The sequence below is a fragment of the Pimephales promelas genome, chromosome 5 (genome assembly GCF_988280905.1).
Source record: "Pimephales promelas chromosome 5, fPimPro1.hap1.1, whole genome shotgun sequence".
Lineage (NCBI taxonomy): Eukaryota > Metazoa > Chordata > Actinopteri > Cypriniformes > Leuciscidae > Pimephales > Pimephales promelas.
The window spans coordinates 11,654,033-11,669,539 of record NC_142773.1 but is presented as its reverse complement, the minus strand read 5'-3'; the positions used below and the strand labels follow the sequence as shown (position 1 = coordinate 11,669,539).

The 15,507-nt window shown below is 43.9% G+C and overlaps 2 protein-coding genes across 2 annotated transcripts in view; both read right to left on the bottom strand.

Annotated features, from left to right (window-relative positions):
• Positions 1-6,390, bottom strand: part of LOC148981390 (uncharacterized) — a 208,363-nt gene extending 201,973 nt beyond the window's left edge. Inside the window, exon 1 of the mRNA XM_089130974.1 lies at positions 6,115-6,390. Within this exon, the coding sequence (XP_088987100.1) occupies positions 6,115-6,139 (25 nt within the window). The 5' untranslated portion in view covers positions 6,140-6,390. The remainder of the gene's footprint in view (positions 1-6,114) is intronic.
• Positions 6,391-8,098: 1,708 nt separating this feature from the next.
• LOC120461338 (C-type natriuretic peptide 4) lies at positions 8,099-10,818 on the bottom strand. The gene is made up of 2 exons (XM_039649491.2): positions 10,732-10,818; positions 8,099-10,501 (listed from the first exon to the last, which is right to left on the bottom strand). Exons 1-2 carry the CDS (start codon positions 10,816-10,818, stop codon positions 10,220-10,222), a joined length of 369 nt encoding a protein of 122 aa, XP_039505425.2. The 3' UTR covers positions 8,099-10,219.
• Between the last annotated feature and the right edge of the window lie 4,689 nt (positions 10,819-15,507).

Sequence of the window (15,507 nt, the reverse complement as noted above, 5' to 3'; positions counted from 1 at the left end):
TTATTTACAGACTGTAAATCATAATTATTTAGCCTATAATTTAAGTTTACACCCACATCGAAAACTTATATTTTGAAGCTGTAATGTTTATTTAAATGCTTTTAATTAGTAACTATTAGAACGATTGGTGTGTCAGTGAGTAAATTGACAAACCCAACTATAAAACTCCATAATTTGAGGGAACCACTGGCAAATAGTCTTCCGATTAAAATTCTTATTTTATTTGGGAAATATCATATAGGCCTACATAAAGCAAAGTATGTTCTCTTTCATAGGTTCACTCAACGCTGCGGATAACGCAGTGGGATATTCTCTGAATATGCCGATTGTCTGAAGCCCAATAGAATCACGCCAATTCATTGGCTGATGGCGCTCGCACAATCTGGCCCCGCCCCGACGCAATTACGTCGCATAATCATATACGCGCGTGCGCCATCTTCCCCTCAGATTTCTCTGCCTTCACGAAGCGATCACATCGTCCTTCGTCTCGGTTTTTCTAAAGCCTATAAAACTGATTATTCGGATTCTTGCACTTCAGCGACTGCACAAGTGGAACTCTGTTCTCCTTCCAGTGAAGCTGCAATGGAGTATCGACGTTGCTCTCCACCATGTGCTCGCTTCATCGCAAGCGACGACCCTCACAGTAAGTGCATCAGGTGTTTGGGTTTCTCACATGCGCGCGAGGCAGTTCTAGGTTCTTCTAAATGTAAATTCTGCGATAATTTACTTCTAAAAACTCTCCGCTCTCGGCTTGCGGTTTTTGAGAAGGATACTTAATTTGCTTCCCCCCGTCGCGCTCCCGAGGCCTCTCGAGGATCCGCAGCCTGGGGTTCGGATGTTGAGCTCGAGGATGTGAAGTTTGAGCAGACGGGCCCCGCTCTTTCTCTCCCTCCATCTCCCGAGCTCGCTCACTTGCCGGTCGAGTTCGCTCATGATTATTTGTGCCCCAGCCCGGGAGCACGCGATTCTGTTTCTTTCGGGCTGGAGGACGTCATCTCTACCGCGGCTTCCGACTCCGAGGATTTCGGGCCTGCTCTCGTCGATGACGTTATCCCGCCTAGCGGCCAGGAAACGCGGCCTACCGCGGCCTACTCTGAGCTCGTGGAAGTGCTTTCGCGCGCCACGGAGAAACTCGTGATCGACTGGCCTGACGAGCCCCGCGAATCGCAGTCCTCCAAACTCGACGAGAGGTTTCTCAGTGGCCCTAATTCTAGGCCCCAACAGAGAAAACTGTATTTTTCAATAATCTGCATCGGGAGATTTCCAGATCCTGGACGCAGCCTTTCTCTTCGCGTCTCACTAATGCGTCAGCTGCTGATTTCACCAACCTCGTGGGTTATGTGGAACAGGGCTACTCTGCCATTCCGGCGATTGAGGATACTTTGGCCAGCCATCTTGCTCCATCGTCGGCGCCATCTTGGAGGGCACGTCCTCCCCTTCCATCTAAGGCATGTAGAACCTCTTCCTCTCTCATCGGGAAATCCTACATGGCGGCTGGTCAGGCAGGCATGACCCTTCACACTATGGCCATCCTTCAGGCCTACCAGGCCGATATCCTTAAAGAGATGGATGAGGGTAGTGGTGTCACTCCTGAGGCTGTGAAAGAGCTGCGTATGGCCACGGATTTGGCCTTGAGGGCCACCAAACATACCGCACGTGCGGTGGGCCGCTCTATGGCTGGCGCGGTTGCTGCGGAACGCCACTTATGGCTCAACCTCACTGAAATTCGCGATAGAGATAAGGTTTTCCTCCTCGACGCCCCTATCTCTCAGTCAGGTCTGTTTGGGGAGGCGGTCAATACAGTGGTCGAGAAATTCCGTTCCTCCAAGTCTCAATCTGCCTCTTTTAAGCAGTTCATGCCCAGGAGAGTTAGGGAATCCCCCGCTACCTCCCCTGCCCGAAGACCTAGAGAACGTTTTTCTCAGGGAGCGGAGTCCTCTTCCAGGAGGAGTGACCCAGCGCGTCCCCCACCTCTCTCGGTTTGGGGAGCAAGCGGTCGCCCGTTCCCCCGTCAATGACCTCACAAACGTGTGCAGCTGAAGCGATCCGAGGTTCTGTCCACCTCCAACCAGCTCTCCTTTTCTTACCCTGTCTCCTTCGCCACCCAGGGTGTTTCGAAGAGCAGGCCATATTTCACCGCTTCTACGCAGCCCGGTGCGAGAGGAAGGAGACACCCTGGGTTTTCTCCCCTCTCCCCGACACTCTCTTTGACTGCCGGTTACGTCCTCAGAAACGCTCTTCCTTTTTTCTCTGGAGCAGGCAGGCCCGGTCACCCAGACCTCAGCATTAGCACCTCTCATCGCGTGTCAGGACGCCAAGGGCTCTCCTGCACGGCCAAACTTGCAACTCCACGACCTTCAGCACGACACCCTCACTCAGGTATGTCATATGCATTGCAACACCCCTCTTCCTCTTTCACATTTCTTTCCAGAATGGGAGCGGTTACAAGGGGTATCGCCGTGGATTCTTCGCACAGTTTGGTTCGGCTACACTCTCCAGTTTTGCCGCAACCCCCCTCGGTTCAACGGGATTTTTCCTACTGTAGTCAACAGCGCCACTCAGGCTTCTGTGCTACAGCGGGAAATTTCTTCCCTCCTTCTCAAAGATGCTATAGAGGAGGTTCCTGCGGAGGAAACCGAACAAGGCTTCTACAGCCGTTATTTCCTGGTTCCGAAGAAAGGCGGCGGCTTGCGTCCCATTCTAGACCTCCACAGACTAAATTTCGCCCTCTTCAGGGGGAAATTCAGGATGTTGACGTTGAAAGCCATCATCTCTCAGATTCGGCCAGGAGATTGGTTCATGACAATAGACCTTAAGGATGCCTATTTTCATATCCAGGTCGTGCGGCGTCACAGAAAGTTCCTCAGGTTCGCCTTTGGAGGGAGGGCGTTCCAGTACAAGGTCCTCCCCTTTGGCCTTGCCCTGGCACCGAGAACGTTCACGAAATGCGTGGATGCAGCACTGGCCCCCTTGCGGCTCCAGGGCATCCGCATTCTCAATTATCTGGACGACTGGCTCATTCTAGCCCAGTCCAGGGAGTTGGTTACCCACCACAGGGACACTGTTCTCCACCATATTCAGTCTCTCGGCCTGAGGTTGAACGTGGAGAAGAGTGTTCTTACTCCAGCTCAGAACACAGTCTTCCTGGGTGTGCACATGGATTCCGTTCGTATGCAGGCCCGTTTGGCTCCTGCACGGATTTGCAGTTTGATGACATGTTTGGCCCGTTTTTCACTAGGCCATCATATCTCTGTGGGCACTTGCCGCAGGCTTCTGGGCTTAATAGCCGCAGCCTCCCCTGTGCTACCCCTGTGTCTGCTCCACATGAGACCCTTCCTGTGGTGGATGAAGCTTTCAGGCATCCGGCCCACTGGGTCAGCCTTTCGCCTGTTGAGGGTGTCGGGCAATTGCTCTTGCGCCCTGTCGATTTGGCAGGACCATCTCTTTCTTCAGAAAGGGGTCAGCATGGGAACGGTATTCCGTCGCCAGATGCTTACGACGGATGTCTCTCTAACCGGTTGGGGAGCAGTTTTCGAGGGCAGGCCAGCATGTGGGGTCTGGACGGGCGAGACCCTCGCTTGGCACATAAACTTCTTAGAACTGAGAGCGTCTTCCTGGCTTTGCATCATTTCCTCCCTTTTCTAAAGGGTCACCATGTCATTGTCAGGACGGACAACATGGCGGTAGTTTCCCATGTAAACCGGCAAGGAGGTTCTCGATCTCGCACCCTGGACAGGCATGCGCGTCATCTTCTATTATGGTCTCAGAGCAGGTTCCTTTCTCTAAGAGCGGTCCATGTGCCAGGGGTTCTGAACCTCGCAGCGGATTTTCTATCGAGGCAGAAACTCCAGTCGGGGGATTGGATGTTGAACCGTCAGGCAGTTTCCCTGATCTGGGAGGTGTTCGGGAAAGCGGAGGTGGACCTCTTTGCCTCGCAGGAGTCATCCCAATGCCCGCTCTGGTTCTCCCTGAATCCTCCAGCTCCGTTGGGGATAGATGCATTTGCCCACCGTTGGCCAATGCAGAAACTCTACGCCTTCCCGCCCATCAAACTGATCCAGGCGGTCCTGGCCAGAGTGAGGGAGAGCGGAGTCCGCCTCCTTCTAGTAGCCCCATTCTGGCCGTCTCAGCCATGGTTTTCGGAGTTAATTCCTCTGCTGGAATCGCCTCCCTGGAAGATTCCAGTCAGAGAGGATCTGCTTTTCCAACTTCAGGGCAGGATTTGGCATCCTCGCCCGGACATGTGGAAGCTGTACTTTTGGCCGATCAGGGGTCATCGACATTAGGCTTGGATCTCCCGACTGACGTTCAGGAGACCATCGCTAGTGCTAGAGCTCTTTCTACAAGGAGACTGTATTCTTCCAAATGGAAGGTTTTCGCGTCTTGGTGCTTGGCACGTGATAGGAACCCAGTTAACTGCCCTGTTGCTTCAGTGTTGGAGTTCCTGCAAGAGAGGTTTTCCTCCGGGGCGGCGGCTACCACCCTCAGGGTCTATGTTGCAGCCATTGCGGCACAAAGAGAGTCAGACGAGATTCCTTTGGGTAAACTGACTTTTGTACGTTTCTACAATTTGGATCTTGACATGACCCCGGGTTCTCAGATTCTTTCTGTTTGAACCGTTTGTAGTCATTATCTTTCGATACCAGTCATTACAGCGCTCTTTGCTTGGCGAGTTTGGTATCCCGTTCCCACTGCGCTATCCGCAGCGTTGAGTGAACCTATGAAAGAGAACGTCTCTGGTTACTTACGTAACCTATGTTCTCTGAATAGGGAACGAGACGCTGCGTTAGCGGCCAAGCTCCTCGCGCTGCTGACAGTCTTCTTTTCGGCAGAGAAATCTGAGGGGAAGATGGCGCACGTGCGTATATGATTATGCGACGTAATTGCGTCGGGGCGGGGCCAGATTGCGCGAGCACCATCAGCCAATGAATTGGCGTGATTCTATTGGGCTTCAGACAATCGGCATATTCAGAGAATATCCCACTGCGCTATCCGCAGTGTCTCGTTCCCTATTCAGAGAACATAGGTTACGTAAGTAACCAGAGACGTTATTGTATACTCCCCGGCTGTGTTGTATTTTGGAGTTCATTCATTGGTGTTCAGGAGTGTTTTGGTTTTAACACTAGCTACACCTGGAGTTATTTTTGAGAAGTGCGCCACGACACGACCCTGCCGCTGGACAAAGGAATTATGGACTTATGTGCCTCGTCGTGAGGTAGGTAAAAGAGTATATAAAACTATTTAAAAATGTTCTATATTTTCTGACAAAAACGTTTGGTCATCGCGTATCTGTTACGTTATAGGCTAGTTATACTGTTTACTAACGTCAACGACTATGAAAAACTTGCTGTTGAACGTTTGTTTACTTGTTTCAAATTTTGAAATGGCTATTTGCGTGGGGTTTTTGTCGATGTAAACCAGTTAACATTAGCTAACCGTCTTTCCATTCACCGTGTTTCTGAAAATGAGTGTTTTACCGTGAAATTGATGCATCAATGCATTACAGGCATTCGTGGTTACACAATTCAATTGCAGTGTCTAACATTACCCTGGAAAATAAGATATAGTTGTGCTGTGTAGGCCTGCAATTATTTGAATTGTAACAGCTATAATATTGTTAGGCTACGTATTAGTGGTGACCCACGATGTGCGTGATTTTCAGCTAATATATTTTTGCATTCTAAATGAATGGTGCTAGATTATGCCTCATACTGTTGTTTTTGTGATCTTCAGATACGACTGTCCTGCAGACAAGCGGTTGAAGGTTACTCCTCCTCAAGTCTGAACCAAATGGATTTGCTGAAATAAAGGCAGTAAATCAAGAATATGGTGTTCAATTTCCACACAAAACATTATACTGTGTTAAATAAATGTTAACTCTAAAGGCCAATTTATACTTCTGCGTAGGGTGCGCGCAGTAGGTACGGCGTAGCATACGCACAGACGCGTCCCATACCGCGTACCCTTCCGCGTTGCCTGACGCGCACCTCTTCAAAAATGTAACTACACGTCGCGACGACGCGGACCGCAAGATCGGTGATTGGTCGGCTTGGTAGCATCGCATTTCCTCCTACGCATTTCCGCACGTACCTTCTCACGCATTTCCACACGTACCATCTCCTCCGACGTCTTCTCTCATTTCTGCCTTTCAGTTTTAGTAATTTCACTAAAGTGAACTGTTTTTCCACCTCAATAAGCTCCAACTCCAACATGATCCACTCTCTTTCAATCGCTATTGCTTGTAGTAACCTAGCCGCGAGGAATCTAAACACAGTGGAACATTAAAACTCTCCGCCGCCAACTAGCGTTTCGGAGCAGTACTGCAGAGCAACCAAGACCTGAACGCAGAAGTATAAATGCTCATAACGGCGTCGCCTACGTGCGTAGCCAACGCCGCACATTACGGCGTACCCTCGACGCAGAAGTATAAATTGGCCTTAAGAAGTGTTAAACTAAATATTTTGGTAATGAGTTCATATAATTATTTTTAGAGTTAAATTTACTCTCCGTAGGTTTAGTATTTTAACTCCACAAATTTTAACTCTGAAAAAGTGTTAAAAATTCAACTCCGAAAGCAGAGTTATTTTAACTCCAGCTCTTAGATATAATCAAAAATATCTTAATTTGTGTGCCGAATCTCTTTAATGTGATGTTATAAGTGTAATAATAGTGAGTATAGAAACAAGAAGATTTATTGTTATTAAGTCACTTTATTTGTCATTAATATTAAAGTGAAGTTGACTTTACATGCTTAAGCTCTTAATTTATCCATTGCATGGGTGGGCCTTGTCCTTATCAATCATCCAAATATTTGCCCCCCCTGAGAGATTTTGTAGGAGCCGCCACTGATTCAGCTATTGTTTACTCAATTTAAAAAAAAATCTTCTGGGTTTTGACATCGTCCCATAACCACTTTTTGCTTTTGTTTTTTAATTGAACTTTCAAAATGCCAAAATTCAACAAGTTCTTGAGACGTTTCACTTTTTTTTTTTAATTTTGCAAAGTATACAAACTAGTGAAACAATACATAAAATGAAACACTTAGAAATTATGAACATGAAAGATGAACATGAACATTCAAAAATTAAGTGCACAACTCTCTTTCATAGTTACCAAAATAGCATTTGTAATCTATATCCAGATAAAAACACTCTAATGTGTCTTTCACATTACCACTCAGACTCAGAGCCTGAGTCTGCAGAGGTGAGGAGTGAAGCCGCGGGATCAAGACCCTCCAACACTCCCAAAGACAATTTCGGCTGTCAATCATGATGTCCGTTTATCAGAGGTGTAAAGTCCAGGGGTCAGAAAGTAAAAGTCCTGCCATGTGTTTATTCCACCCATGAACTCAGCTAACTGATTTTACTAATTACTACTCTGTCTGAAAAACTGTGCTAATAGCAAATCCAGGTTATTGGAACAAAAATACTGAGGACTTTTACTTTTTGAACCTGGACTTTACACCTCTGCCAATTTTACACCATCAAATAACTAACAAAAACCAAACTTATTTTAAAACCAAAAATAAAAACTACTTAAAATCACAGACTTATGTATATTTTTCTCATCAAGCCAGACAACTTTCTAATTCACAGTCATTAGCTCTGATCAACAGGAATCAGGAATGTTTTAACTACTACTTATAGCGAGTTAATATGATTCACACCAAACTTTTTCAACATGATACCAAGAAAACGAAGATGCGAAATTTGTGCACCGTAACGGATATTGGATATCTCAAATGGTGTTGCCATGGTTATTAAAGTAATGAGAACAGGGCTAACAGGAAAAGTCTCTTATAATCCTTTTACATTCACCCAGTTTAAATGCATATTGCCTGTCGTGTCTCTCTAGAGCCTCCGGGTGTGTGGTGGTGCTGGGGCTTGGGCCCATCATCGCTGTCTTCAGCTATATATTACAGTATTAATTCATCTTATTTTCTTTTGAGAACCTTTCTATAGGCCTGTTTGCTTGGGCTGTTAAAACATTAAATATAAACAAAGATTAATTATGAATACAACATTTAGTAAATATTATATTTATATTATTAGCTATAAAAACCACAAACTTAAACGATAACAATACAATATTGCTCAGATGTAAGTCGCTTTGGATAAAAGCATCTGCTAAATGACTAAATGTAAATATATAACTGTGTTAAAAAAAGTAAGCTTAGGGTAGCTGCAAGTATTAAATACACTTAAATATCAAAATAATGCAGAGATATCACTCCAGAGCTGTGTGGGGTGGGGGTAAATTAGGCACGATCTGCTATGACTTCACAATCGTGTTGCATTGTGGTCTATGGATCTGACTGAATTGTACATGTTGAGTAGACTCAATCCTATGGTCTAAATCGAGGGGTCAAGTCAAGAGTCTGTCCAAAACTTCCTTCGTCCACTTTGCGAAGTTGAACGCACCTCAAAATGGTGATGGGAATTCCCCCGAGGGGATGTGTTTAGGGAAGTGCATGTCTGAAAGTGGAGTTAAACGCAGCCCTAGAGAAAAGCTACTGGATGAATTACTTCAGGAATTGTTAAATAATATCTGGATCCATTAATTTATGGAAAGGTTCTCCAGCATGCCACGTATGTAGTGCTGTAATTTTAATTTTGTTTATATTGAATTATGACTATAACAAGGACGAGATGGATACTATAAGTGCGTCCTTCAGATATGCTGCAAGACTGTCCCATTTCTTTAAAATGCCAAAGTGCAGTGCCCTTAATGCACACTAAACCCACACTGTCAAATACAGCTATTCAGAGAGTAAGCGTATCCCATCATGCAATGTGTTCGGGAACTCATGTGCCCCAAAATCATGAGATGTCGAGGAAAACATTTCACATATCATTTGGTAGTAAAGACATAAAGTGTTATATTTTATTGGTGCAAAGATGAGTAGGCCTATGGTATGGCTACTTTGTACAATATTTGCAACTGTTTTAAATTTGTGTCTTCTGTTAATAGCGACTGAACAGACATGTAGAAGTTTATTTTAAAATGCAAAGTATTGAAAATATAATAAATAAAAGCTCTGTAAACACTTGCATTTTTGCAAGACTATAAGTGTGTCCCATTGAGTAGGCCTATTTAAAAGATCTACACACACTACTTAAAGACTTGGGCCAAATAGAGGATATATAATGCAAACAGACAAGTTGTCAAGTGCAAAGACTAGGTAGGCTATTTGGACTAGGTTAGGCTATCTCTAATCAACTCGATCTCACGACCAAGTCGTACGAATTAGATTTAGCAAAAGTGTTCATATTTTATGACCTACCCATCACGTTGGTTTAAACCTACCCATCACGTGGGTTTAGACAAATCGTACGAATTCGTACGAGTGAGGTCGTACGAATTAGTACGAATTAGACACTTTTTAATCATTCGTCGAAATGAATTCGTGCGCATTGGTCGTCTCTAATAAAATTTGACGTTAAGAGTATCCCAGCATTCATCAAGTGTAAAGTGTTAATGTTTTTGTATTTAGATTAATTCACATCTTCATGCTGGGTAACCGTACCCGTCCTTTATATTTCCCTTATAATTTCCCTTCCCAATTTCATATCTCAATAAAAAGGATCATCTCCATCACAGACCTCATAGTATTCAAAGTGGAGAGAAATCTCAAAGTGGAAATCAAAGTGTAGAGTTTATTTTTCAACAAATGAGTGAAATCATGGTTTTGTAAAAAAAAAAAAAAAAAAAAGAAAAAGAAAAGAAAGTATTCATTAATAAAAGTGATTATTGGTTAAATAAGAAAACACACTATAATACTGTGTATTCAAATATTATTTTCTTATAGCCTCAGTTTTTCAAAGATTGACTTGTTTGTTCTCAATGTAACATGGAGTAGTCTTCAATGCTGCCTAACAAGGCCTTTAGACAACCTTTCAGCCTTATACATGTCTCTAAACAACCCAAAATTCAACAGGGCAAAAATCACTTATTCCTGCAGCAGTTTAATCCACAGTGACGGGACACACAATGTAGGGTTGTTTTGGTTGTTTTCTGGAATTCCATAATATGATTGTAAAATTTACAAATTGAATCGCAATATAACATATTCATATATTACCGTTAAGCAGTAGGCCTAATTCTCCAGGAATGATACAACGTCCCCATTGTTGCATATCATCACTCATCATTCAGCACCTCATTCGTTTAGCCTACTCATGTTCATTCTGCATGCTGCATTTTGTTCATTTCTGCACCATTAGTGCTCGTGTATCCCTCGGTCACTTTTACAACCCATTCCACTTACATCACTTATTCTATCCATCTTGAAACCGAAGCAGTTTTTCCGTTTTTCTCTATTTTTGGGGGGTTGTTTTCTGCGTGAATTAGACTGATGTCCTGATGATCTCGCGCCTTTGACGCTCGTGTCCAGCACTTGCGGCTCTTTCGCTGCGCGCCACTTGTTCAGAGCTCGCGCGTCTTCGGTTCCATTCCTCACCGGTCGCGTGCTCCTGTTCTCTACCGGCAGAGCTTTCGTGGACTGCAATTTAAACATAAATCAAAGATTCCGTGAAAGAGAACATTTACTTAATCGAAGAAACAGCAGGTAGCCTATTCGTCAATGTAACCTGTGCTGCCATATGCAATAAATAAAAAAATAAAAAAAAAAATAAAAAAATTATATTATAGGCTATAGCCTCAAAGAAGGAAAATAACAACATTTTACAGCAACTTTCTTTACCAACATGACGTGCGTAAAAATCCACAAACCTTGTTCTGGACTGTGGTGAGGGGTTTTGCGTAAAGTGACAGACTGACAATGAACAGTCCGCAGATGAGTGTGTGAATCATATCCATTGTAATGAATCTTGGCCAGGCGAGTTACATCAACACATACACACACACACACACACAAACCTTTCACTTCCCCCACACATCGGAATGTGTGGAATGTTTTTGAACAAAGAGAAGGACTTTTGGTGTTTAAAAACATTCAACAAAATGTTTTCAATGGTTTTTATGTATATGTGTCTTCCCCATGTCACAGTGAAATAACTTTGTTTGATCACAGTTTAAATAGGAATTAAAAATACCTTCGTCATGCATTTGAAACATAAGTGTATATTGCTTTGATATAACATAATGTTCCTTGATATCTCTAGAATGCTTATTGAATGAAACACTCGAATATGCATAGAGATGTAAAGTAAAGTGTATTTTTAATTCGTTGTACTGCCAATGAAGATCAAATTGCTATTGCAAAACCCTCATTTAACACACCCCCTTCCACGAGAAGCGCGCGCTGAGGAACAAAAGAAAGCTTCCCGCGTGCAACATCCACTCTCCGATTGGCTCAAGCCAACAGGAAGGGGATGGATTTCTCCAAGGTGATAAATGTGAGAACGCAGGTCCGCCCTCTCCTCTTCTGAACTGTCCAGCGCTCAACATGTAAACCTCACGGGACTCTGATCCAACCATGGGTCTTTCCTTTTGTTCGTCTAAAAGTTTCATCTTTTCCTCAAGTGGACTACCAAGTTCGTCTTCCAGGAAAGGAAGTGGACTTTGCCGAACTATCTCCTCGGGTAACGTCACCTCAAAGACTCTCAGCCTTTCAAACACTGGCGCTAAATGCCGACGAACGCCACGTGACTCCCCACGGAACAAAGCAGCCATGAACGAGCCGGGACGGGCCGCACCAACATGCCGCGGCCGCGCTTCACGTGACGCACGCGCGCCGGACCGGCGCACCTCTAGCCGACACGTGGCCCGAACGGGTCGAGCAACGAGCCCACGACTCACACAGACCACATGTGCCTTGCAAGTATACCTTCTTTTAGAGCTTCTAAGAAGCATTAAGAAGATGTTTTGGGGTGTCAAGAAAGGTTAACTGACTGTTTTGATGAACGTAACTCTCTCTCTCTCTTACAACTCACTCTCTCTCTCACTCTCTCTCTCAAACTCACTTAACTTGCGCGTATCCATTGTCTAAACGCTCTGCGTCGTCTTAGTTTGTGTTTTAATGTTTGTAAATACATGTATCATTGTAACGTAGTGAATGCTTAAGTAGGAACTTTATTAAATACAAAATATGCTTACCTTGACTGATTGTCTTGCTCATGATACGGGTCAATGAAATGTCGATTTAAAGCTACACGCTTTACAGAACTATAAATACCTAAGAGGGTATTTGGTTATATAGCCGGGAAGGCAGATTCTAGTGGCCACAGAATTTGTTTTCACAAGCTATATAACTTAATTGAGCTAATTGATTTTACCTGTCTTGTAAAACGTGGTCCTTGCAATCAATAACAATTAATTTGTGGTGGATTGCGGAGATGCACATGTATGCATATGGGTAAAATTAATAAATTAACATGTAAGACCGGTCTGATCCAAATCTGTATGAATAATTATTAATTATCAATTATTAATTATGATATGCAAATTCCCCCCTGATCAGAACCGACCTCCAGTCTTTACAATGGTGGAGAATGCGGGCATTTCAAACTTGTTTATGAGCAATCAATTTCAAGCTAATGTGTATATTGTTATTTAATATTGTTTATGTAATATTTAATATTACACGCGCGCATCGGAGTGAACGCTTTGCGAACTCACGATATGATTGAGCTGGGCACGAAAGCCGCCTCAGTCAAGCACATTTAACAAGCTGCTAAATGTTCAAACATTTTAGTCACTGTTAATTGTTAAAAATAAACTGCAGTTTCCATAGTATTAAATTTGTTCTGGCACAGATGGAAGAGAAACCTCTGTGCATAAACGACACTTTTAATAATTTTAACTCCACTGTTCGGACGAAATTCTCCGAATAGTGTCGAAGACAAGATACGGTAAAACGATGCTCTTTTACTGTTCTTAAAAGGCCTTATTATAATCGTTAGAGTAACGATAAGCTCCTGGTTGAAAAAAACATTGACTTAGCTACTCAATGTATAAAACCGCCAAGCATAGTATCATAAGTGCTATTTGATATATGCCTGTTGGAGCAGGAAACAGACGAGTAATTCCTGTTTTCCTTTGCACAATGCAGCGAAGAAAACCTGCGAACGTGTTTTAAACAAATATAGCACCAAAAAATCCAAAACTGAAAACATTCCAATCATTAATACTAGTTGTGATAAATGTTATTTGGAGTTTTGAAACAGACGAGTAATTCCTGTTTTCTTTTGCACAACGCAGCGAAAAGAAAAAAATCCTGCCAAACGTGCTTGTAAAATATAGTACCGGAAAGAAATCCGTCGAGATTTAAAATTCCGTAATATTTGTGATTATTCTCCCGCTGAGAATATCACAGGGGCAGCAGGTGGTTGTAATACTACTGCCAGACACTAGGGTGCGCCCCTGAGTGCTTTGCAGTATCAAATTTCCACCGGTGTCCTGACTTTACCCCGTGTGAGCGCAGTGGCGCCATCGTGTGGACACTAACAGCTAGGTCATCTTTTCCTCAAAATTCTCTGTTAGAAAATTCCTATTTTCTTACTGAAATTTTGAACTAGTTTCTCTAACTTTCAATGCATGTGCAATTTACAGCCTCGTTGTAATAACATGATTTTCTTTACCTTGACTGTGTGCACTTGTTTTGAATTTGGTTCAAACCACGTTTGAATTTAAAATTCAGAATTAAGTCTTAGCAGCTTCTGATGACCACTTAGGGGAAAGCGCCCCCTTGTGGCCGTCCCTTTGGTAAGTCATCAGCTAACCTCACTCTGTTCTGCATGGCTCTCTCTGTTGGTTGTATTCTGGTTATCACTGATCCCTCACCGTAATCGTGATTATCATCAAATATGACACCAACCTTTAATTTCCTAAACTTATTCAAATTTGGTTTGAAACAGACAAATTTCGAAGTTAATTTGAATTAATTCTCTCATTTCCCGTTGGGAATGGTTTATGGCTTTATTCCTATAATTCCTCCTCAAATTATTTTTAATAATTTTGATCTGGTCTCGGTACAACTGTATCCTTACTAATCTAATGGTTTCTTAACCCCTATGCATTTGCTCAATTTGAATTGTGTTTAAATCAGTTTGAATGCAATTTAAATCAAGCTCTCTGTCGGCCTGGTGAAACACTAGCAGGAAGTGGCCCAAAACCCTTAGTGGCCAAAACCCGCCACTACAGCTCGCTTCCTCCTGTGTTCTCTATTGCTGCACTCTATCCCTTTCCTGAATGGAGGCTAGGTTATTCTGATAAGTAACATTGTCATAATTTCCTTTTTGTTTATACCATAATTTTAGTAAAGCTGTTGCCTTTGATTTTTCTACAAAAGACACTCAATTTGATTTAGATAAAGGAGCTTTAATTCACATTGAAGTACACTTGTTCTTCATCCTGTTTTGTGTTTGCAAGTAGAAATCTCTCTCGTGCTGTGATGATTTGACAGTCATCTCTGCCTGGGGTCCAGCGAGCTGGTTCGTCTGATCTGCGTCACCATCACTGACTGAGCGCGAGTCTCTGACTTTTCTGTATCTTCTGTTGGTGCGGCCCGCAACACGATATCACCAATCTGGCACTGCCGGTTGTGTTCAAGGTCAGGTTGCTTGAGAGGGCGCACCTCGGTACAGATGCACCGAAAGGCCCGGGACACTGCTATCATGTGTGGGGCGACAGAAGGACCAACCACGATGCTGACTCCGGCCAGAGTGACCTCATTTCACCCCAGGCAAACTAGAAAAGGTATTAAAACCCATCCACTTACTATTTGCCACAGAACCTAGAGATTCCCCTGGTAATTTGAAGTGGTTGGCTTCCTCCTCTCCGAGCCACAAACCGGCTCCAAACAGGCTTAGGCCTTCTCTTCTTCCCCTTTCTAACACTGCTGGGGTACTACTACTAATGCCATTTCAGTACAGACCTCCCCATCTCTGATGGTTGCATGTTACTTCAAACTTTGCTAGATTGCCATTGCTCTGTTCTGTTGCGCTCTGTTCCTTTCAGTTCACCTAGAGACAGAACCTCTCTGACACACCAAGGAAAGCTGAAGAATAGTTTGACAACCAAGTCGTTAGCACCAACAGGTGACCCCTAAGCTAGCGCCCTGTCAAAAACCTTCATTCAGACCCATGATGACCTACCCAAATTGTCCCACCAAACGGTTTAACTGTCTGCATCAGTTAACCAAAATTCTCATACACGGCTTAGCCTGCATTATAGCTCGTTAAAAGTAGTCGAACTGGCATTGGTCTGTCTGTGTGTGTTGTGTTCCTCTCGTCCACAGTGAAGGCAGTATGTTCCAGTCCTACAGTCCCACAACCCGCTGGGACAACCTGGAGACATGGCTGAGATTCATGACATCTCCATCCCTGCCCAAAGCCACCAGCGACTCAGAGCCCCAAGCCAAGAGCAGCTGACAAAGACTGGGCCAGACACGTCACAACCTCGCTCACCAGCCCAACGCACACGCACGCCTCCGCGAAAGGAGCCGCATCGCCCTGGAGCACAAGGTTGTAACGCCGAGGATGACAACTACCCCGAGCTACCGAAGGAAGTGGAAAGACTTCAAACGGCCCTGTCTAATTTTCTACA

Bases quoted from the DNA above. Each gene is read 5' to 3' on its own strand.
- LOC120461338 (XM_039649491.2), bottom strand. From the start codon at position 10,818: ATGGATATGATTCACACACTCATCTGCGGACTGTTCATTGTCAGTCTG. The intron at 10,502-10,731 runs GTTTGTGGATTT...TTTAAATTGCAG, and splicing joins TCACCACAGTCCAGAACAAG to TCCACGAAAGCTCTGCCGGT.